The 26,064-nt window shown below is 34.2% G+C and overlaps 1 protein-coding gene across 1 annotated transcript in view; it reads left to right on the top strand.

The window, feature by feature from the left end:
• Positions 1-8,251: 8,251 nt before the first annotated feature.
• Positions 8,252-26,064, top strand: part of EYS (eyes shut homolog) — a gene marked incomplete at both ends in the record, with an annotated part of 204,625 nt that continues 186,812 nt past the window's right edge. The window contains 8 exon segments of the mRNA XM_084890219.1: positions 8,252-8,267; positions 8,270-8,475; positions 8,478-8,597; positions 8,601-8,747; positions 8,751-8,861; positions 8,865-8,969; positions 8,973-9,006; positions 10,809-10,922. Coding sequence (XP_084746345.1) covers positions 8,252-8,267; positions 8,270-8,475; positions 8,478-8,597; positions 8,601-8,747; positions 8,751-8,861; positions 8,865-8,969; positions 8,973-9,006; positions 10,809-10,922 — 853 coding nt within the window.

The raw sequence follows: 26,064 nt of genomic DNA, 5'->3' as shown, positions 1-26,064 counted from the left end.
ACATCCCCGGTAGGGGGTGTGCAAGAGGCAGCTGGTCGATGTTTCTCTCTCATCAACGTTTCTAGCTCTCTATCCCTCTCTCTTCCTCTCTGAAAAAATCAATAAAATATATTTTAAAAATAAATAAATAAATAAATAAATAAATAAATAAATAAATAAATAAAAGAGCCATTAGGCAGCTGGTTTCACAACCATCAAATTTCACAGAACTGGATAGGGCTATTCATCAGGCATGGTGTCAGATTCCTCGCATCACCTTTCAACATCTCCTGGAGCCAATGCCAAGAAGAATCACCACAATATGAAAGGCAAAAGGTGTAAAAAGTATGTGAAAATGACTAAATGTAAATATAAAATTAAGGGGGCATTTGTAATATTTTCAACAGTAAAGATTTTAGAAAATAAAAATTAAAGAAAAATCAAAATAAGGAAAAATTTTAAATTAAATATATATTCAGTAATCTTACTGAGAATATTGGGATATTTACATGAAATATGCATACTGAATAATTAAAATTAACAAAAATTTTGGATGCGAAGATGCATAGAAATTCTTAAATTACCTTTGCTAACATGTGTTTTGATATATATCAAAACTTAAGAACACTCACCACAAAATGCTTTCACTAATTTATCATTTAATGTATAGCTCTAAAGATGTTCTAGTACTATAGAGCAATATAATTTCTCACAGATGTCAGACTAGGTAGATTTTTATTTTCAATTTACCAAAAAATCACTATAAGCTTCATATAAATAATTCAAGTATAATAAAATTTAAAGCTGAGGTAGTAGATTTATATTTCTTATTTTATGGTTGTTTCCTAAGTACACACTTTTCAAGTGCTAAGACAAGTATAAAATAGTATTTATATTTGGTAGAATTATTCTAGATGTTATAATGCTGTATTTTGTAAAGAAAAGACCTAAAGGAAATTTGAAAGAAAAATTTCCCCAAATAATTTATTCATATATATGTGTGTGTGTGTGTGTGTGTGTATGTATGTATGTATATATATATATATATATATATATATATATATATATATATGTTACATATATAACACATATATATAATTTATATGATTTATATCAGGGGTCTTCAAACTACGGCCCGCGGGCCACATGCGGCCCGCAGAGGAGTCTGATCCGGCCCGCCAGGTTTTTTGGGCAGTGAGCGCAGCCGAGGTGTTACAGTAGGAATTAGTAGTTCATATAGTCCGGCCCTCCAGCTCTCTGAGGGACCATGATCTGGCCCCCACTTTAAAAAGTTTGAGGACCCCTGATTTATATAAATAATTTTCCCAAATATATAACTTATTGGATGACTTAAAAATAGCAATATTATCATTTATTCACTATTTTTTGTCATTGAATTAAAAAACATTTATTTATTTATTTATTTATTTAAATATATTTTATTGATTTTACATAGAGAGGAATTGAGAGGGATAGAGAGTTAGAAACATTGAGGAGAGAGAAACAACGACCAGCTGCCTCATGTACACCTCCCACTGGGGATGTGCCTGCAACTGAGGTACATGCCCTTGACCGGAATTGAATCCAGGACCTTTCAGTCCACAAGCCGAGGCTCTATCCACTGAGCCAAACCAGTTTGGGCAAAAACAACAACATTTATTTAGCATCTGTTTCATGTCAAGGAACCTAATAGACACTGGAGGTGTGGGAATAGTTTGGTGAATAGGGGAAATTAGACTTCCTGCCCTTATACAAGTTGAGAACTCTTGGAACAGACTGGAATCAAACAAAAAAATTATATTTACACCCTTCTACTCATCATTTTGATAACTACCATGTCTTAATCTGTTTGGTCTACTATAACAAAATACCACAGATTGAGTCATCTAAATTAAAAAGAAGAAAAAAGATGTTTGTTTCTCCCAGTTCTGGAGACTGGGAAGACCAAACCCCAGGTGCAGATTCAGAGTCTGGTGGAAGCCTTTTCTTGGTTTGTAGATGGCTGCCCTCTTGCTGTGTCCTCACATGAAGATGCAGGGAATGCGGGGTGCACTGGAGAGAGCACTCTGGTCTCTTCCTCTTCTTCAAAAGGAACTGATCCCATCATGAAGGCTCTAGCCTCAGGACTTCATGTAAACCTATTTATCTCCCAAAGACCTCATTTCTAAATACCTTCACATCGGGGATGAAGACTTCAATTTAAGAGTTTTGGGAGGACACAGACATTCAGTCTATAGCTTACTCTGAAAGAAGATTGGAAGAAGTGGATACTATAAGTTTAGTAATTTAAGTGTGTCATTTTTAAAGCATACAGATTGTTAGTTTTCCTTAATTGGTCATTTTATGTGAACTTTGATGTATGTTTGAATATATAAATTAGTCTAAGAAATATGATAAAGGTATTTTTTAAATATATATTTTATTAATTTTTTTACAGAAAGGAAGGGAGAAGGATAGAGTTAGAAACATTAATGAGAGAGAAATATCGATCAGCTGCCTCCTGTAAGCCCACTACTGGGGATGTGCCCAAAACCAAGGTACATGCCCTTGACTAGAATCAAACCTGGGACCCTTTAGTCTGCAAGCTGACGCTCCATCCACTGAGCCAAACCAGTCAAGGCATGATAGAGGTATTTTTATAGAAATCTAGTTATTAGACTTCTCCATATACACATATACTATTTTTTTTAAAAAAATTACTAACTTTCTATTTGAAAGGACCAAGGTATCAATATAGTTTTATGGTTTATTTCATTTAATTCTCACAATAAATCTATGATATAAAAACAATCATTACCTTGATTTTACAGATGAGGAAACTGCTAAGTTCTCTAATGTAGGGGAGGTAGAACAGTAATCTAAATTGTAACCAGGCTTAGTGACTCCAGAGTACCTTTGTTTAGGTACCGCAGATGCATTGGGATACATTTAATGAAAGTTTGGTAGATAGACATTCTACATTGTATTTTTTACATCTATTAAGTGATAGCCTTATTTTCTGTCTTACATTGGAAATTTCACAATTGACTTTTAAAATATGTGTTAATTGATTTTTAGAGTGAGAGAAAGAACAGGAAAAGAGAGAGAAACTTCCATTGGTTGCCTCTTGCATGTACCCTACTGGGAATAGAGCCCTCAATCTGGGCATGTGTCTTAACTGGGGTGGAATCTGCAACCTCCTGATGCATGGAATGGTACTCATCCAACTGAGCCACATCAGCCAGGGCAATTCACTATTAAATAACATGTTGGTCAATGAAGTCTCAAGAAAAATTAAAAAAAATATATTGAGCTAAATGGAAATGCAAATACAACATAAACCCTGTGGGATGTAGAACCATGTTATTATAATGAAGAAGAAGAAGAACTGAATTACCAATCATTATCATTATATTTATCTATTGAGTCCAAATCACAGCTCCTATTCAAAGGCATCAAATAATGCTTATATCAATCTTGTTCTAATAAAATTCAATGCATTTTGTATTTAGCATATATAAATGCAAATTGACTCATACACGTTTTCTGGGTTTTTATGTTTGGCTTCTATTTCTATTTATTTAAATTTTCTTGAGATAGAAACATAATACATCAAGTCACTTTCTCTTTGAAAATATGAATGCACAATGATTAGGGACCCAGAGAATTCTGAGAAGCATGGAAGTAGCCAAGCAATATTATGAGCTCACATCTGCAGCTAGTCTAAAAATGTCACACAGACTTAATTCTTCTTCAATGCAAATGTTATTATTTTTCTTAGCATTTCCATGTGGGAAATAAATTGGTAACTCTGCTTGTTTAAGCCCCTTTATTACTTTTCATTATATACTAGTAACTTTAAACTAGGCTACTGGAAAAATAATGCGCTTGTACATTATTTTTTTGATACTACTGTAAATGTGTGACTCAGCAACAAAAGTATTTTAGTTTTGCCTATTGATCCTTCTCTTTTGTCTTAATTAACATTCTCTTATATTTTTCTTCCTGTTTATTTCAAATCTTGTCCAATCCTCTCCTCCAAGTTCACCATCTCCACCAATCACTTCTTATTTCATAAAGAAAATAGATGATCCCACAAGGTAAATGCCTCAACTTCCTGCCACCAAAGTCACAACCTTAATAATCTACAATAATCTTAACTTATTTTCTCCTACTCTTCACTATATATAATATATTGACACTTATTTTCTTCCATACTGCTTTATTGTCTTCCGTGTTTGTTCTTTCCTCATGATTTGAATAAGATCAAGTCTTTCACATTTTAAAATAGTCTTCCCAAATTGTACATATCTACCGAAATCTCATTAGTAGGATCATGTTTAGAATTACAGCCCAGGACCTCTTCTATGTTCATATTTTTACATACCATTGATGTCTGGATACTTCTACCACAAAAATGTTCAGATGGACTTCAAATTCAATATGTACATATGTGATTCTGACATCCCCTTTCTTTCCCTTACCATTTTTTTTTTTTAAACATATTTTATTGATTTTTTACAGAAAGGAAAGGAGAGAGATTGAGAGCTAGAAACATTGACGAGAGAGAAACATCCACCAGCTACCTCCTGCACAACCCCTACCGGGGATGTGCCCGCAACCAATGTACATGCCCTTGACCAGAATCAAATCTGGGATCCTTCAGTCCACAGACCAACACTCTACCACTGAGCCAAACCGGTTTCGGCCCTTACCATCTTGATTATGCACCTGCTCCTCCTAAGTTTCTCTCTCTCTACTTAGGCCAACAGCTGTTATGACCTTGCAATTCTACTGTTTAAATATTTCTCAACTCTAGCAATGTTATTACATTTCTAATGGCACCTTTTTCATCAGGCCTTCACTATTGTTTCACTAGATTAGTGCTGCTGCCTTCTCTAACCTATCCACTCTCTTAATTGTGCCCACCAGTACATGTATTTTTCACATTTCAAATAAACTGGCTTAATTAAAATGAAATTTGTCTTATTAATCTCCCACATAAAATCTTCAATAAAACCTCCATTGTCCTCAAATAAAATGTGAGTTATTTTATTAACAATGCCTGCCCCTCTGGATATACTATCTATGTAAATCAAGAGCTTATATCATAATTTTTTCTCTCTGCCCAACTTATCTTCTTCAAAAATATCCATTGTCACATTCATCTCAAAGTCTTTAGCTAGACATTTTCATCTGGAATTCCCCTCCTTGGCAATTTTCCTAGATGAATCTATTTCATTGCCCAAGCTTATCCTTATTCCCTACTAAATGTCTCTGCTATATGTTTTTAGAGTTCTCTAGATTATCTATACTAATAATAGCCTAGGGCCATTATGACCAGATGGACAACCAGTCACCAGGAAGTACATGGAGCACCTCTGATTCCTGCCCCCACAGCCCACAGGATCCTAACACAGCAAGGCTGGTGGCCCAGTGGGCAAGGTGAGGCAGGTGCAGAGAGCAAGGCATGGCTGCCAGGTGCTGGAATGAGCAAGCATTCTGGCCCCAGACAGACATCAGGGCCTGGCTGCCAGGCATCAGAGCCTGCCAGGCTCAGGCACCATGGTGAGAGAGCAAACAGGCCCACAAACAGCAGGGCCTGCCAGCCACAGCATGCTGGCAGTCCTGCCTCTGTGTGTGAGCTGCAGAGGAAACACCTTTTCTGAATGCTTATTGGCTAAGCTCCCCGTATGACACTGGCAGTGTTCTTGGTAACTTGGGTAATAAGAATCCAAGAAGGTGATCTAGGGTTTTTCCACCTCACTTCTGGAGGAAAAAATGAAGGTCCGCTGCTGGAGGAGCTAAGAAATATCATATCCTGCCCTAGCCAGTTTTGCTCACTGGATAAAGCCTTGGCCTGTCGACAGTAGGGTCCAGGTTCAATTCTGATCAAAGTCATGTACCTAGGTTATAGGGTCCTCCCAGCCTGAAGCCCAGGGCTTATGCAATCAGAGTGTCCCTCTCACATTGATGTTTCTCTCTGTCTTTCCCTCTTCCTTCCACACTCGCTAAATTCAATGGAAGAATATCTTCAGGTGAGGATAAAAAAAAAGAAATGTCATATCCTATGAAAGAGACACCTTGAAAATGCTAAAGAAAGTTGTCATTTTTTTGTGGTGAAGGGACTGAAGTCAGTGTTGATGAAACTACCTTAATGGTTGCAGTGGACGGCAGTGGCAGCAGCAACAGGATGATGGGGGTGGCACCTTCCTCTGATCAGCTTGGTCACCTCCCACAGAGGAAGGCCAGACTGTGGCTTGGGCCCACTCCTTATGGTGAGTGGGCCTAAGCCATTAGTAGGACATTCTCTGAGGGCTCTCATATTGGGTGCAGGTCAGGCTGAGGGACCTCCCTCCCATGCACGAATTTCATGCACTGGGCCTCTAGTCTTTTTTTTTTTTTTTTTTTTTATAACAAATTGGTGATGTTACTTGCCTAATAATTGGTCTTAATTAAGTTTTAAGTTCTTTATACTGATACCTATTTCCACTTGGTCATTGATGAATTCCTAATACCTAGCATGTTGCAATGCACATAGATTAAAATAAAATAGATTTGTTTAAAGTATTCTTTATATCTTAGCAAGATTATAAATTTAAATCCAGAATTTATAATTAATATATTTTAAAATAACATGATCATACAAAACTTTTGGTTCTAAGAAAGTTATGAGTTAAACCTTTTCTGTGTGCATATGAAGGTAATATATTACTTATGTGACTTAATATTTTATAGATTTATAACATCCACAACTGAATTTGCAAAGAGGTAATTTATAATAAATTTAATTTCTACATGATCTAAAATAGCCATTAAGATATTAGACTTATAAATATTTGATATTAACAAATTAATTACATATTATAATGGTATAAAATCTTTTAACAATATTTAATTGATAGTGGAGTTATATTAGAAATGCTGTGATTTTGAATATTATAAAGCTGGACTTTAATTGCTTAGTAACATTGGATAATAAAAGCTACCATTTATTGAATAACATATATATTTAAATAGTCTAATTCAATCTTCACTACTACTTTGTCAATTCAATACTTCTGTATCAATTTTTTAAATTAATATATTAATACATTCTTACCTGTAGAAAAGTGGAGCAAATTAAAGCTCAAGTGACCTACGAACACAGAATGAAGAAATAACATAATTGAGATCCAAAGAACATATATTTCTGTTATACCATTTGCTTTCTTCTCTGAAGTTGAGATTTGTTGTAAGATTTTAGTGTATTTCTTAATAGAGTAGTGGTTTGCACTGTGAAAAATCTCAGTGTGTAGTAGTTACTATGTTTTAATTGGGTCAGTACAGTCAATCAGATTGCTTTCTTTCTGGGAGCCGAGATGTCTTCCCATAGAACTCATCTGCTGACCCCTCTTTCACACCTCTGGTGAGTGATGAAAGAGAACACTACCGCCACACTTCCTCTGTTTATCATTCTTCCATCACACCATTTTACACTTTCTGCCAATGCTTCCACCACCATTCCTGCAGAAGTTAAGAACTCATTCTAAGTTTACTTATTTGTACAATAGAGTATTCTATGTGTCCATTATGTGTGTGAGAGCTCCCACTTCCTGGATTACTATTACAATAGAAGAACATGATTTGTCACCAACAGGCATCTTAGGGCTTATATTTGTATAAAAACATTATATGAACATTATATTTAAATCATTTAATTCTTATTTTATGTCTTTTAAAGTGTTTTATTTTCCTAAAACTAATCAGAGAGAGATACTTATATCCTAAGAAAATCACATCTATCCATTAAAGATGTTGACTATTGCTGTGTTCCAGTTACAATCAAGCTTGTTATAAAAGACTATAGTAAGTTGCTGGCTCAATGACAGTGATATCAAACCTTTCCAGAATCAGGTGATTATATAGGGAAGGATGAGACACAATGTAACAAACACATTTTTTCCTGGCCTGTTTCACCGAAAAGATGCCTATCTGCTAATGACACAGTTTTTCAGAAAACAGCAAAGAAATTTTTGTATCATTAAGTAATTTAGGAAAATACTAGGTAACACTATATGTTTTTCTATTTGAAGGGTTATTTAAAACAGCAGAACGAACCTCCTGTTTCTTAATCAATACCCAGTCGTTGAGTTCGCTTGCACTTTGGGAACAGTAAAGAAAACCAACGAGCCAGTTCCCCGGAATCCCTGAACAAAATCTCTGCTTAGAAATGTCTAGCAACATTGAAAGCCCAAGTCAAGCAATCATTTATGACATTTTCATGATAGACTGTAAAATACAACTTTATATAATGACCAACAAATCAATTATGTTCTGAGCCTGCTGGTTCTTCATTGCATGTTTATAAATGGAAAAACAACATGTAGATGGCAATTGGTGGAAGAATGGCATGCCCAACCCTCATCCTATGTGGTGAATTGGACACTCACAGAAAACATTTGCATGGAGGCCTACGGAGATTGCTGGTTTGAGGACATAAATACTGAAATGAGTATTTCAGGCAATCAGCCTGCCCCCCTCCCCAGATTTGCCCTTTGCAAATTCAATTAGGAGACATACTTGTAATTTCTTCTGAACCATCTCATCACTCTCCAGAACGAAATGTGATGAATGTTTCTGAAGCATCCTTCATTGACTGACTGCAGAATGCCACAGCTGAAGAGCAGTTACTGTTTGGTTGCAAGCTTATAGGAATGCACACTGTTAACTCTCAGTGGTTGACTGTTGGGACACGTTATTTCATTACAGTAATGGCAAGTGGTCCGTTGCTTTGTCAACTGGGACTTTGACTAAATGTGACAGTGAAAGAGCAGTTCTGCCAGGAATATCTGAATTCAGAATATTGCTCTGGGCATGGTAAATGTCTTACTGAAATTTGGAGCAAGACATACAGCTGTCATTGAGAATCTCCATTTTTTGGAAAATACTGCCAGGAATTTTATGTGTGTTCTTATAAACCTTGTAAACCTAATGGCAGTTGCATTAATAAAAGAGAAAAATGGAATGAGTAAGGATATGAATGTATCTGTCCCCCACCATTTTCAGGTAAGATTACTTTATAAATAACATAATTCTATAAAAATATGAAAATAAGTGAATTTTGAACTACTACTTACAAAAATCCTACCTTCATATATTATCCAATTATGTAGCCTTGGAATTAGGATTTCAGCAAATGGAGGTGGTATAACACTTTAGCTCATTATACTCACTAAGATTGAAGGGATATGACCTACAAATATTCTACTATGTATTAATTTTGATTTTATATGTGGGAATATTTTGGCACACATTTATATTTAATTATATTTCATTGTGTTGGAAGTTGTTTGGAGGAGAATGAAGGAAGGAGACCTCTGAGGCAGGGATGTCAGAGTTTACAAAGAATTGGAAAAGCATCATTGATCATGGCAAAAATTGCTTCAAATTTAAATTAAGAATTAAATTAGAATTGGGGGTATTTTGTCAAATTGTGTATAACTGTTTTGCAGTAACATTTGTCCACTTGCCATGCCCTGAAATATTCTAGGCACATTCTTCTGTGGAGGCTATTATGAGATGATTAACTACTTTGAAAAATATTCTAGGCAAGGTCATGGTATGTGATATAGTAAGACCATGATAGTTTATGTAAGTGGAATTTGACAAACTTGATATAACAGCAAAGGCAAGAAAGCATAGGATTTAGAATTTTGTGTGTAGCTTTTGAGAATCCAAACTAGGGGTGTCGAACTCAATCAGAGAAGGGGCCAAAATCTAAAATCCAGCCTAAATCGCAGGCCGAATGGTTTACTGAACAGTCATAAACTGACAATGTCATAAACTGACAGCGGAGTGCAGTGATGACAGCGCGGTGCGGGCCACATTGCAAGGCCTGGCGGGCTGGATTTGGCCCGCGGGCCTTGTGTTTGACACATGTGATCCAAACACTCTTCTCCCTTCTCCCATAATTTAGATTTTTAAAAAAAATATTTTATTTTACTGTGGAAACAACACTGAATATTAGATATATCCTCTTAAACATTTTAAAATAGCTTTATTGATTTTTAGAGAGGAAGGGAGAGATAGAAACATCAGTTTAAAGATGTAAAGTGATTTCATCAATGATAACAGATAATAGTATTTCAATTAATTGGCTGCCTCCTGCAACCCCCTCTACTAGGGCTCTACTAGGGAGCAACCGGGCAACCCGGGCATGTGCCCTGACCTGGAACCAAACCTTGACCTCTTGGTTCCTAGGTGATGCTTAACCACTGAGCCGTGCCAATCGGGCTACCCTCATACATTTTTAAGTGCATAACATATTATTGTTGAAAATAGTGCGATGTTATACAGCAGCTCTCTAGAGCGTATGCATTTGCTCAACTAAATCTTTATGCTATGGTTCCTCTTTAGATGGCACAATTTTACCCCATTTTTCTGCTTTAGAGTTATTACCTTGATTAGGTGGTATGTATAAAATACAATATGTCATTTTTTAAGTTACTACTGCAATTCTCTCAGTGTTTGTTGAAGAACTGGTACTTATGTGTATTATCTGCTGTCAAAACATGATTAACATATTCAAATTATCATGAAAATTAACTAAAGGTCACATATCAACAATCAGAAACATATTTAAATATTATAGCAAGGATCAGATGATGAAAAAACTGATATAAAACTTATGGAAATTGTTTCAATTTAAATACATCACTGTGCAGCACTATTTCTTAATTAGAATTTCATTTTGTCAAACTTTATAATTATTATTAAAGAATTCTGGAAAAATCATTTACTATAATTAGCTATATAAAATGTAAATCTATTGATTAAATTTAAAAGTTGATTTTCTCTCACTTTTGCAGGCCTAAATTGTTCAGAAATAATTTGCCAATATCAACCTTGTAGCTGTTTCCATGGAAATTGTAGCAATATTGCTGCAAATAGTTTCATTTGTAAATGTGATGAACCATTTTCAGGTAAAAAAAATGCACATATATATACACTTATACATGTAATTAATATTAATTTTGTCTTTAATTTCAAATTAAATTTAAAATGTTTCATTTATTACTGAAAAATACAATTTTAGGGTCTCTATTGTGACTTTTTTAGGAATAAGTTTAATAAATCTATTTGGTTAACAAATAATTGATTAACCAGCTAATATTCCACAATATAGAAAGAGTTTGGAAAACAGCTGACATTTTAAAATAATAATAAAGTATATTTGTTCTTAAGTACTAAAATATTTTTGGAAATAATGCACTTTTTGCAGATAATTTGCATAATAGTAATTAATTTATTTCCTTTTGTAACATATTACAGACAAATTCCTTTTTATGAAGGATAAAAATGTTTTATTTCTTCTCAAATTTAAATATGTAAAATGATTTCATCTTAAAATGTTTAAGCCAGTAGTTTCTTAACTTTGGTTAACGTTTTAACAATGAAAATGCATTTAAACCATTGCCTATGTCTTTGAACTCTTCTACAGTTTTCCATTTTCTGGGAAATATACCTCACTATCAGTGTGTCTGTCCCACTTCAAACTGTCTGTAGGCAGTAGTATCTTTAGCCACAATGAAATACCTAAAAATTTCTCTTGTGGGAGTGAAACAGAAGATGATTGTCTCCCAAACCACAGGGAATAGTAACATTTCAGTGTTTCTCTTGCAGCCTTCTACCTAAATAAGTTGAGATTTGAGATTTTTGGTAGAGAGCATCAGCCATTGCCTCTTAGTAAGAGGAACTGGTGCCAATGAAGGCAGTAAGAACTCCTTTTATAGTGGGATCTGAAACATAATAAGCAAACATAGTTGAAATAGACTCATAAATACGGTAAAAACAAACAAACAAACAAACAAAAACACACCAAAAACAAAAAACTGAGAGTTGCCAGATCAGACAGGGCTAGGGAACTGATTGGAAAAAGTTAAGTGATTTTAGAAATACAATTTAGTACTTACAGAATAATCATGGAGATGTAAAGAGCAGCATAGGCAATAGAGTTAATAATATAGTCATAACTATGTATGGAGCCAATGAGTACGAGAATTAGTTTGTGGATTATATAATTTTCTAACTAGTATGCTGTATACCGAATACTGCTATAAAATTATACCAAATGTCAATAGATACAGAATTAAACAAAAAGATGAAACCTTAATAAAAAGGAATTCCAATTATCTTCAAATAAAGCTTTTCTGGTCTTTTTTCCTTCAAACCTTTTGTTTCCTTGAGGAATGTTAAGAGATGAAAGATGTTTTACCTTCTCTTACCATATGCTGCATACATATGGGAACCATGTAATTGCCTTCCAAATAATAGCATTCTTGAGCAAAAGAGGTAGCTAAAAGCAGTTATGTTATTGCTGAGAGGATGAGACCTTGGTTCTTGTCTCTTTGAAGGAAAGATTTCAGTCAAAACAAAACACAGCAAAGCAAGGAATGACTTATTGGCTGCAGTGGAAGCACACTCAGGACAAGGAACCAAGGAAGAGCTTAGCATGGAAGAAGCAACAGGAGTGCCTGGGCTGGGCTGCTTTAGCTCACAGAGAAGTCAGAGAAAAGAGACCTTGAAGACAGTTTCAGGAGTTTGGCGTAGGACATGGTGTCGCTGCCCACCACTCCACTGGATGCGAGTCTCAGGAGGTTCCTTAGAATAACAGGGAAGGGAAATGGTGTAGGTGTGCTCCTGAGAGAGGGCACATACTGCATCTTTTGTGTTGAGGATATTTATTTTTCTCTTCCAGGCAGGAATCTTAGGGGAGGTCTAGGCTTTGCTGGTGTGCTCTTTTCGGGTGATGGTCTCCCCTGATTGGTGGGTTTGAGGGCAGGTGGTCATTAGCCAAGGCAGCTGGTTCTGAGGACAGGGATGGCACTGCTTGTCTGAGCCTGGGGCTGAAATACAATTGAGGCCTAGATGCTATCTATGGGGAAGAAAGGTCAGGGGTCTAAACCACATATGCGAAGGGTGGGAAGGTCACCCTGGGGGCGAGGTCCTTGTTTCCCTAGTTTTGCCCCTCGTCAGGCATTCTGTACCTAAGGGAAATTGTTCTTCCAGGTTGGTCAAGTAGGTGTCTCACTTTCCCTCTTCCACTTGTTTTGGCGTACTGACCTATCTCGGTTATAATTACATAATATTTGAAACAGTTATTTTTTGATTGGCAATTTCATTTCATTAAACAAGCAGGCAAAGAAGACAGTTTATACAAGATTATTTTAAGTAAAATTATTTCCAAAGAAAACAATTGCAATTTGATATCTATAAATCATAGGGAAAATTTTGAACATATTTTATATTGATTATCTGACCATTAAAAAATAATTCAACAGGAACTATGTTTAGTCATAGTTATCTCTAGTACTATTTTTTTCTGAAGATTGAGTATTTTTTTAATACGGTTTTATCATTTTAATTTTTCATTAAATCATCTATACCTTGTTCAAGATTGTATTTATTATTAATAAGTTTAAATTTATTGCTTTTAACTCTTTTCATAATTATGCCATTCTTAATTGAAGAAAAATGTCACTGCACACTTATTGAGGTTTCTGTTCATCTCTTGGGAAAATCTGCTAAATGGAAAGTATCCTCAATTCTATTTTTTTTTTGTATAAAATACATAGATCTTATATTTACATCAGATCCATATTTTTATTCTATTCAGAATTATTTTATTTGACTCATGTTTTCAAAAATAATCCTCACAAAACAAATGATCTCTAAATATATAATCCCTCTGAGTGTTGAGTGTTGGCCAAACTTAGGTGCTGCAGAGTTATAGATCTTTACAATTTAATTCCATTTTGTTCTAGTACATCAATCTACCCATGAAATATAGGTTCCACTTAAATAGTATTTCCCACATATCCAGCTATTCCAAAGAAGTTATCTATCTATATATATCTATATAATAGAGGAATATGTAAATTAGCCACAATGCCATAACATCACAGACAAATAGCAGGGACCTGAGGCTGCATGGTGCCTGGGGAGGGGGGTGCTTCAGACTGCATCCCCTCCCCATGGGGCTTGACAGGGGACCTTAGGATGCACCCCCTGCCTGGAGGGGCTTGATGGGAGACCTCAGGCAGTGTCCCTGCTACCCCAGTGCCAGGCCGGGGACCTCAGGCCATGCCCCCTGCCTCGGCACTGGGCTGGGGTAATCTAAGAGTGCACCCCCCACCTGATATTGGGCAGGGAGACCTGAGGCTGTGCCCCCTTACCCAGCACCAGGCTGGGGGACCTGAGGGTGCACCCCCTGCCCTTAGGGGCTTGACAGGAGTGGGGCCTGCCAGGTCTGGGTCTCCTGTGTTTTTGAAGCACTTGTGGGTGGTCGGCGGGGACTTAGTCTAGGTCCCATGATGTTCCCCAGATTCTGATAGAAGGGGGATTTTCATATACATTTTACTAATTTTCTTTCATCTCTGACACTACTATTAAAGGGAAAGGGCAAATAGCAACATTAGAAAATTTTCTCTAATTTATTCCCTTTTGATGTGCATGAATTCTGTGCACCAGGCAGTAGCAGTGTTTATAAATTAGTATAGTTTTGAACTTATTGAATTTGTTAAGTGTCTTAATTGCATTGTGCAGGAATAAACTTCAATGCTTTTTAATGCTTTTTAAAAAATAAGTACAACTCAAAATTTACAAAATTGATTTTTTTGTGTTTAATGATATTTTTTAATTAAATGCTCATAGCCAATTTTAAATAGGATATAACAAACATTTGAAGGATTCTTCCACTAACATGTTAAAACATTCCTAAAATACTTTGGTTTATTTTTAGTCATTCCTCAGAAGTTTAAACATCACTAAAATCTAAATGTGGATAATAGTGAGAGAAAACACATTCTGATATGTAACTTTTTTTTCCAATATCAGTTTGTCACACACATACACACACACACACACAAAAAAAAAATAGTGTGCTGACTTGTAAATATTTAAAGTTATTTGTGAATTTTTCAGCTAGAGATTCTAATCTAATTATCTGAATATCACAATTATTTTGGATTTACAATATGAATTATGTGTGTTTGGCAATACATTAAAAGTACATTTTCCTATCCTTTTCTATACTTAATTTAAACAATATATATTAGGATATACTTAATAAAATTCATAATTCTAAAACAACAATAACTTTATCTTTAAACATTTTTACTAAATTTTCTATAGCATTTCTAATGTCAGATATCTTGCCTTCAACAGAATACACTTTAGTAAAGCTTTATTTTTTCCCCAATTAATTGGATGGAATAATCAAACCATTATTGAAATTAATTGATTATCTATTTGAAGTCTCTGATTTCAGTTGTGGTGCGGCATATTTTAACTGTATGTGAACTGATCCTGGCTATGGGGCCAGTACATGTACTAGTATAAGTCACTAATACACTGTGGTGAATCACGAATAGTAACATGGTTTAGGGACAAACTATGTATTCATTATCAAATTTATAGGAAAACATAAATGTGAAATATTTTATTAAGCTGTAATTGTTCTTTTTGATCTTATATTAAATATCTATTGTGAAGTAAAAAGTTGGAAGGAGATTGTGGGGGAGATATCACCCAAAGAACTCATATGCGGACACAGACAATAGTGTGGTGAAAGCCTGGGGGGGGAGGGTAAAGGGGAAGGGGTCAGTGGGGAAAGGAGCACACATCTGATACTTTTAACAATAAAGGTAAATTAAAAAAGAAAGATCCAGTAAGTAGAAATAAAGTAAATCCAATAAATGGAGCATTATTAAAAAAATAAACATCAGCATATAATAACATATGTAAACAGTTGTATATTCATACCAAGGGCTTGTATACTCTTCTGGAAAGGGTTAGATAGTAAATATTTTAGACTTTCTGAACTTCTGGTTTAGATTTCTGGCTTCAATTGCAATAACACAGCTCTGCTATCATAGGGTGAAAACAACCATCCTACATAATAAAAGCATAATATGCAAATCTACCAAACAGTGGAATGGCTGGTCAGTGGGGGCAAGGCCGGTGAGCAGGTGGCACCAAGCCAGCCAAGGCACGTGTCAGTGGACAGAGAGAGGGGATAGCAATCGGGGGGCAGCAGTGACCCAGTGGCCTGCCTGGTTGCTTTCCACAGAGGGAGGCCAGGTTGCAGCTTAGGCCCACTCCAGAGCAGGCCTAAACCATTAGTCAGATATCCCCTGAGGGCTCCTGGACTGTGAGAGGGCACAGGCAGGGCTGAAGGACCTCCCTGAGTGCATGAATTTTCATGCATGGGGCCGCTAGTCCTATATAATAAAAAGCCTAATATGCAAATTGTCCCCTAGACTGGGAGTTCTGCTGGAAGTTCTACTGCTCAACCAATTCCTATGATGCACACTGACCACCAGGGGGCAGATGTTCTGACTGTACTTTGGCTTGCTGAGGGCGCTGGTGGGCTAGACTGGAAAGTGAGGTGTTAGGTGAGAGCCTTCAGGAAGCTCCCAGCATCTGGCCCAAGCCTCTGGCAGAGGCAGGCGGGGAAAGGAGCCAGGAGGGACCAGGTGGTGCAGGAGGCTGCTGCCAGTGATTCAAGAGCCGTGGACTGTGCAGCCCTCCACAATCTATGGCGTTCTCAGTGCACAATTTATAATCTTCACAGCTGCTTCTTTGTACTAGTTAGATTTCAGTAACTCCTCCAGGAGAATGGGTAGCACCATTACAGGGGGGATGGGTCAGGCATGCCTGCCAAGGAGTGGGCCCAGGCTCCCAGGGACACAGCAGAGAGGGGACTGGTCTCTCTCTCTCACTCTCAGGGCCTCCGAGTAGCTGTTGTAGCTGCTTATCAGCCCGCCTCTCTCTCCCAAGAGAGTTCAGCCTGCTTGCCAGCCCCACCCACTGGAGCCTGCTGCTCCTGCAGCCTGGCATTCAGTGCAGCCTTCGGTCATTATGGGTTTTCGTATATTAGGATGATGATATATGAAACATGATTCATAAATAAGTTGAGATTATACTTTAAAAAGTCATATTAAAAATCTGAAAACATTATATTTCTAGTGCTTTGTCAAACAGTGACTACATAAATTAGCCTTTATTCAAATTTACTTTGCTGTTGAGTTTCACTTAAAACTGAGAAATTTGGAACTCATTGTCTTTGGGAAGTTACAGCTATTATGCTAAAAACACTTTAATGATGTATTGAAATTTTATATCAATACTGCAAAGAATTGCCGAAACCGGTTTGGCTCAGTGGATAAAGCGTCGGCCTGCAGACTCAAGGGTCCCAGGTTCGAGTCTGGTCAAGGGCATGTACCTTGGTTGTGGGCACATCCCCAGTGGGGGGTGTGCAAGAGGCAGCTGATTGATTATTCTTTCTCATCGATGTTTCTAACTCTCTCTCTCTCTCTCTCTTCCTCTGTGTAAAAAAAAAAAATCAATAAAATATTTAAAAAGACTGCAAAGAATTACGGTGTTGATATACCAATCCAATTTGGAAACTATGGAGCCTTTAGAAAAAAACCTATTCGAAATTTTTTAAGACATCTCAATATTAAGAAGGAGTATAAATAAGAACAATTAGCCATGAGTTCAATTTCAGTCATAATAAAAGTAAAATTAAGAATTAAATTTAATATAACACTGTAATTCCAAATTTGAAAACATTATGTAAATTTTTTGTACCCATTATAAAGTGATTTATGCTAAATCTATAATTTCATAAGTTTTATTGCAAAAAAATAATGTATTTTTAGTAATTCATTGAATCATTAACATTCTCATTCTATATATGATCAGTTTCTGACTTCTTATCAAACTTTTTAAAATATGAGTTTATTATAGGAAAAGTGGTTGTCAAAAAATAAACTCCTCAGTCTTAGTTTAGGACTGTCAGCAATTTTAGTTTTAAGATTCAAGAAGGTTCATTTGCAAGACATGGTGCAATCTCTGTACCCAAGGTGATTTATAGACCACAGCATGGCATTGGAGGAATAATTATATTTCAGGATGTGATAACTTCAGGTATTATTGGACAGGTAAGAAGTAGTCCAATCTGACTAGTGAAGAATATTGTAAGGCATTTCATTAGCAGTTTAAATCAGAGGGTAGAAAGAATATTTTTTAATTTAAAGTTGAGTTCTCCAATTTGTAACCTCTAGAAGTGGGTAGAATTTAAGGAGAATAGTATTTTGTCCATGGAAAGAAATGCTAGCAGGAGCTAAATCAGATATAACTTTTTTCATTTTTAATAATTGAACTTTAATCCTATTTTGAAATTCAATCCTGATCGAGGCTGGAAAATTAATCTCAGTCAATTCAACTCTAGTTCTAACCCCCTGCCATTTAGAAAATTGAACTATTCCTTGTTCTCATAAGTGTAATTTGTTAAGTAGTGTAGATAGTTAATCGCATTACATGAGCCAATAAGCACACTACACGTAAAATCAACTTTAAGGCTTAGCATTTATAAAATTTGTACTTTAAATTATGATGGTCCTAGCTCATTTTGCTCAGTGGTTAGAGTGGCAGCCTATGGAATAAAAAGGGACATGAGTTCAATTTCAATCAAGGCTGCTTCCTTGGTTGCAGGCTTGGTCCTAACCTCAGGGCATATGGGAGGCAACCAATTGATGTGTCTCTTTCACATCAGTGTTTCTCTCTGTGTGTCTCTCTCACTCCCTTCCATTTTCTCTAAAAAAAAAAAAAAAAATCAATGGAAAAAATATCCTTAGGTGATGATTAAAAAATATATATGTCAAATAGTAAAACAAGTTAATCTAATACATTTAGCGACGTATATTGGCTAGGAAGGAATTTATGTATTTGACTCTGGATTGTTACTATTTTTACATTGTCAAACCTCATTTAGTCACTATGATCATTATCAACATTGGTGGGATCTGAAGTTCTATGCTCAGAACGATCTATAGTAATATAACACTAAGATGCAACCTAAATAGGGACTTGCAGGTGGATACATGTAATATAAAGCAACAAATATGCATAATTAGACATAGATATTAATTTATTCACTTTATATATTATAGTGATTATTTTAATATGAAACAACTATAAATGAGGCAGCTTCAGTAAATAAAGCACTGTGAAAATGTTGAACATTTGAGGAGAGACAATTGAGTAGCTATAACAAATAATATAATGTCTTTCCCAAATAATTTTGCCTAGTATGACCAACTTAATTTTCTAAATATTTCTTTGTAAATATTACTTTCTCAAAACACTCCAAATACTTTTCCTTTTCTAATGTTATGTAGGAGAAGGATGAACATGAGAGTTATGTGAGTTTGGTTAATAGATTTCTGCAGTAGTCATAGACAAGTTTTAGACATCCAATCTTCAGTTACATCACCTATATGATAAAGGAAATATGGCACAGCTTCCCCCTTGCTCTGCAGAAGGAATGAGATAATAAATACAGAAGGGTGTGGTTAACATAGCATTGCATTAAAGTTAAGCAGACTTGTGTTCCCAGACCATCTCCACATCTCCCCTGGCTCTGTGGCCTTTAGACTATTATTTAAGCTCTCTAAATTTTAATTTCCTGATTTGTAAAATTTTGAGAATTATCAATACTCATCTCATGGAATTTTATGAGGGTGAAATGAAACAATCCATGGCAAGTATTAGTAACAATGGCAGATATATAGTCAGCATTCAATTATTTTAGCTGTTGTTACTTTTGCTTGTCTGACATAAGGACTCTTCATCTAATGTTTATTTATTCTGTTTAACAAATAGTCAAGTTCAGTCTCCTTATTTTCTAGCGTTCACGTATTTATACAATTGTCTTCTACCTACTTTTATGAACTTATTTTTTTTAAATATTTCTCTAAACAATTCTAGTGATTTTGTTATGAAAAAATTCACATTTTTTGTTGCTGCTCATCATTTTTTCCTTTTCTAGAATGAAGTTTTCCTATCGTTCCTTCTCCAAAATTCACTTACTTTACTCTGCCTGCTGATACACTGTCCTTGACAGCAAAGCCTATTATCTAGTCAAACTTATGGCTCCATTCTGTAGCAAATATTATATAAGGTAATGAATTAATGTTTTATATTCAAGAAAATCAGAGATAGGGGCTGTTCTTAATATTAAAGGAATTTCAAATTATTGTGATTCTCTTCTGACAGACATACTCTGAAATAGGTATGAAGCAATTTTTTTTTTCAATTTAGGAGTCACAGGTTTGTATTTGAATTTTTGCATACTCTTTATGCCATATGTAGAAAGAAAAGAATCATAGTTTCAGTTATGTGATTTATTGGGACATTGGATGTAATATTGAAAGAAACACACCACCTCTTAAAAATGAAAAATAGCATCTTGGAACAAATGGTCATGTGAATAATATCATAACCACTTAACTTTGACTCAGAATGTGTTAAATTTTTGTAACAGTTATGAAAATTGCATGATTGCTTTGCTTTTAAAGTGAAAAACATGTAATAGCTACTTTTAGTCCTGTGATATTGAATGCAGTATTCTTTGTAGAATTCTGAATTGGCTATCATTTGCCACAAATATTTTATACATTCCAGTGATACTGTCTGTGCAATTGTAATAATTTTCCACTTCTGCCTCAGAGTTTCAGTGACTTAAAAATCACTTGATGTCTGCCTGAAAATGACTGATGTGTTGTTTTCTATATTAAGTAATCTCTGCTGGTGCAGTGTAAGTCTTTTAATGAATCCTAGAAATCTGTTAAAGTCTGCATGTTTTCATGCTTTGTTCAAGTGAACAGGTGTGACAATTTAAAGAATCCAAGGCAGACACTCTAATTACTTCATCTTGGGACTTTGAAATATATTTATGGGGAAACGTCATGAACATATTTTTTAAAGATAAGAAACATTTTGGAACATATAGTTTTAAATTTTACTTAGAGGGAAAAAAATTTGAAAGTGAAAATTCAGGAAGTTGAAATTACCAAATGTACCTTTATCCTATAGGTAATTTTTAAAATTCTATTTTGTCTTTGATAGTTAACGACTTGATAGTTTCACGTGTTGGCTATCAACTCCCAATGCAAGAATTATTCAAGTATCATTATAGACTTCCCTTTAAATAGATATGATCATACTTGACTTCTTTAATATGCTAATTTGAATCTAGTGATAAAAAAATTCAGGTTTATAAAACCTACTTAACCATGGACAGGCTTACATTAACCCATCTATCAACTTCATGTTGTATAGTTTCAAATACTAGGTTTTAGAAAAGGCCTAAGGTAGATGAGCATTTCTTTATTCAAGACAAATATTTGCAAATACATTTTGATACAAAATTGTGTTGCAATTCAATTGAATTCTTCATTAATTTAAAGAATACCTTTACCAGTAATGAGATAATAATTATTATATACATTATAATAAAATAATAATTATTATTTACATTATAATAAAATTTAATGTAAATTTTAATGATATAAAGTAAATTTTAAAAGAAAGCCTAGCCAAAACTGCATATGACTTTTGACCCCTCCTTCCAAAACTGAAGTAATAATAGCCTCCTGTTGACTGGCAGCGCTATCAATAACATAAACAGTCAACACATATTGTGTATGTTATATTTATTGCATACTATAGTCTTATAATGAAGTTGGAAAACAGAAATATTAAGAAAATCATAAAGAAGATAAAAATACATTTAAAATAGTACATATTAGTTTTAAAAAATTGTGTGTAAGAGCAACCACTGAGTTCAAACCCATGTTGTTCAAGGGTAAACTGAAATTTATTTTTCTGTCATTTATGCATTAGGTTTTATTCTAGTGGTATAATAGATCTACCTAACTATGGAAGATCAACATTGATGACCATCTTTGATATACTAGATATACTTGAACTGAGACCTCATAAAGAGCACTCTCCTGGAGTTAATTCTGTTTCAAAAGAATGAAAACAGCCCTGGCTCATGTAGCTCAGTTGGTTGGAGTATCATCCTGTGCACCGAGAAGTCACCATTTTGATTTCCGGTCAGGGCTGGTTGCAGGCTTGATCTCCAGTAGGGGCTGTGCAGGAGGCAGCTGATCAATGTTTCTCTCTCTCTCCCTCTCTTTCTCTCTATCTAAAGTCAATAAAAACATTTTTTTAAAGGAATGTAAACAGCATGATCATGGCAGATGAGACTATCATTTTAAGTTTAAGGACTGAGATTTTACTTCAGGTACAAGGTTGCAAATAGCTGATTTTTTTCTAATCCCATCATGGCTGCTTCTTGGGAATCAACCATTGCTACAAAATAACAATTCTAATATTTTCCCTGGAAAAAAATTGTTCCTTAGGTCATTTCTTTAATAGGCTGTATATTTGTATAATGAAAAATTTCATTTACTATGCTAAGAACTGCAGAACAAACATTACCTTTAGCTTACAGAATCCATGAAATCAATTCTATGATATTCCATAGTTACTTATTATTATGAGTCTAGGATACAATGCTTTAATACATTAAATTACTTAATGAAGAGATAATATTTGGTAGTTCTGGGACTACTCAAATTTATAAAACAAGTCTAAACTTTTAGTGCACTATAACAGCGTATGTTGTTTAATTATTTATTTGTACAGTAATAAAATTTGAATCAAATATGATATATTAAATTTTTTAAAATTTGCCTTACTATTTTACACATTTGCTCATACAAAATTCACTATCTGGCTACATATTATCAATGAAATGTTGACTTATTTTTAAATGAATACATTTATCCCTTATATAAATTTGATAGTATAGCATTACATATAAATTTCACCATATAGTCTTAAGTTTTCTAGAGTATATTTTAGAACTTTGAAACATTTTCAATAAGTATACTGGTTATTCCATGGGGTATATATACAGAAGACCAATGATAGACAGATTGAATGAGTCTAGAATTGACAAAATGAAAGGAAGTAGCATTTTAAAATAGCCTGGAATAGTTTGTTTGTTGAGACCAAAATTCAATAAGTTCTAATTATAATTGTGGAATGTTTTGAAGTTTGTACTGTGTTTCCCTATGCAGATGACACCCAATATTTACAACTACCTTATTAGAAAATAAATATAGTAATCATTAAGATAGATCAGATATATATATATATATATATATATATATATATATATATATATATATATATACATACACACATGATAAATAGATAAACAGAGTGAAACAACAGTAGGTTTACAGTTCATCTGGAAAATAATATGAATTAATAAATAATTATACAGGAACAAACTCTGTGCTTAGTGTATTCACAATTGTAAGACATACATTTCCTGACTGGGAGGTCCTTACTTCTTCCAAGATAAGATATTGTTCCTTCTTCTCAATATTTCCTTTTAAAGTTGATAAACACTTCAGTCTGATAAAAAATAAATCTTACTTTTATCAACAGCTTGAACTTTTTTTTTTCTGGTCCATAATTACAAGCGTATTTCCTACACTATGCCTTTTATCTATGTTTTTCCCATCCTTAGAAAAATCAAAAGGCTTTTAGTTGAGATGTTAGTGGATGTGATTAGCTATAACACATACATGTACCCTCTTCTGAATGACATTGGTTTCCACAAAATAGTATCAGATTCCACATCAAGCCTCTAGAGAGAAGAGTAAGCTGTTCTCATATTTTATGATCTAGCCTCAGAAGTGACACCAAGTAAGTCTTTCTATATTCTATTTGTTGATATTGTTATAAAATGTCATTCAGATTGAAGGGGGGTGTTCTAGAAGACGCTGTTCAGTGAGAAATATTGTTGAAAACCACTTTTAATACTTTACCAAAAAACACTTTAAAAATATTTCGTATTTTGAACCCTAATAGATTCTCAGGCTTTTTCTTCTGCAGCATGCTTTGCAAAAGCTCCTCATCCTATGATGTGACATGCACCACAAGGCCATTCTTGCTTCCTGTTAGCCAACAATTGCATTTACCAAACTATTATAATACTTTAGCCATATGTCTCAAGTTCTCTTCCTTTTTTGAGGTTCATGATATCTTGTATCAGATTTGTAAGTACTTTTAGTTTTCTTGGTTCCTCATAATTAATTGATATGACTGGCACATATGTAATATTTCTTCCTTGTCACCACCATTTTGTAATCTTACTTCAAATTCTTTGACTTCCTTAATTCCAAGGAATAGTGCTATCATTTCATTGTAACAACTCACACCCAAAAAGATGCCAAGAATCTTGTCATTATCCTGAAATACTGTTATCCCTTTAATTTATCACTTTCTGAATAATTCTTCATTGCAATTTTTGAGCCAAGTTTAAAAAGAGAAACATTCTCCTGAAGAGACTATTTTCATAGAAAAAAAATAGTTTAAGGACTTAGATATGATATTATATCTGCTGTTTATTACTCTTGACCAAGACTCTTTATTAACTTTTCTGAAGCTAAGATTTTTCATATGCAGTAGTTAAGAAAAAATGAAAGCAAGGTTATATTGAAGTGTAAGTTAGAATCTTGTATTTAAAATACAAATACTGTTCCTAGCATCTAGAAGGCACTATTTTATTGTCAGTTTCCTCTTACAAAATGTTTCTGTTCTTCCATAACTAATTAAAAACAGGTGTCACACTTCCATTACGTGCTATGATGCATACAGTTATGCTTGCATTATGCAAAACATGTGTTTTCTCTGCCTCCTTTCAAGGTTACTGAGCACTATTGGAGGAAATCCCAACATTTTGTATGGTCTTCAGATTCAACAGTACTCTCAATACTAATCTGCCTTCTTTTTAGGTGCTTAAACAGGAAACTCTCTGATTGCTGCTGCTTTTCTAAAACCTCATTTTTTTTAAACCTGTTTTTCCTAAAGCATTACTCACCCCATATCCATGCAGCAGATAATTTTTATCTTCTGCACAGAAAGTATACATCCAGCATGATATTAATCAACATTTATTATTTATTTTAACTTCATAATTCCCCACCTCCTTTACTTTAGATTTATTTACCTTTATATGTTTATTTTGGATAATAACATTCTGCTCTGAGTTCTTCTCACCTATAGTCTAATATAATATTTGCATTTAACCAAGTTTTATTTATTATTTGATATATATTTCATTTTCTAAGAGAATTGTATTTCAATTATCTTATTGTAGGTAAACTATTGCTGAGAAGAAATTGTTTTGTTTAATAAGCCCTTGCCACTGGTTATCCAAAAATAGCCTAGGGCCCATAGTAGTTTGTGCCCAATGACATTTATTTTGATTGTTAGACAAACAAGAAAAGAAATACCAGATAAAAACAGAATACTAGGAGAGAGATACTGTGTGTTATAAAGGACAGCATATGTAAGAGTCAATCTTGGAATCATCTAGAAAAAAATAATAAATTTTAAGTGAAAAAAATGAATAAAATAAATCAGTTAATGAAATAGAATGATTTTTCTGTAGGTCAGTAAAATGAATTCTGTAGCATTTGACCTTCTTTCTTATGGACTGTCTCCCTTCTGTAGTCCTTACCTATAACTGAAATCACATGTTTATATAAATTGGATAATTTATATTTCATTTATGTACTATATAATGAGTGTTACACTCTAGTGAATTTCAAATAATTTGTGAGACGTATCAATGAAGTGTTCTTCAAAATATTCAATGTATATCATTCAAACCTTATTAAAATTTACAAGCATTTGTACTAATTTTTTTTAATTCAAAATAAGTTTCACAAACTTCCTTATAAAAATACATGTTTCTGAAATATTAATGATAGAACTTGTTCATATTAGGTCTAGAAAATAAAATTTATAAAACATTTTTTAAATATCTCATTTTTTACTATCACTGTTATACAATATCTTTCAAGAATAAATGTGGATCTCCTAAACATATCTATATTTTCCAGGTTGGTTATTATGTTTATTAGATCTAGATTACATTTAGATTTCAAAAAACAATAAAATTGTATTGCCTCTTCATACTAATGTACTACTTATTTCTAAAGATTGTCCAACTCTGGGATTTTGTTTTTAAGAAATAATTAAAGACATATTCCAGTATGTCTCTGGTTACCTTAAATTGTGAAAATTGTCAATATAATATTAGGTTTTGTTCAGTAATGTACTACTTATTTAGTAGTTGAATAATGAGGAGACAAGGTATATGGTGAATAAATGCAATCAGCAACATTT

Source organism: Pipistrellus hanaki (assembly GCF_964339955.1).
Source record: "Pipistrellus hanaki genome assembly, chromosome: 7".
Classification (NCBI taxonomy): domain Eukaryota; kingdom Metazoa; phylum Chordata; class Mammalia; order Chiroptera; family Vespertilionidae; genus Pipistrellus; species Pipistrellus hanaki.
The sequence above is the reverse complement of the archived record's forward strand: the minus strand, read 5'-3'. Positions and strand labels throughout refer to the sequence as shown.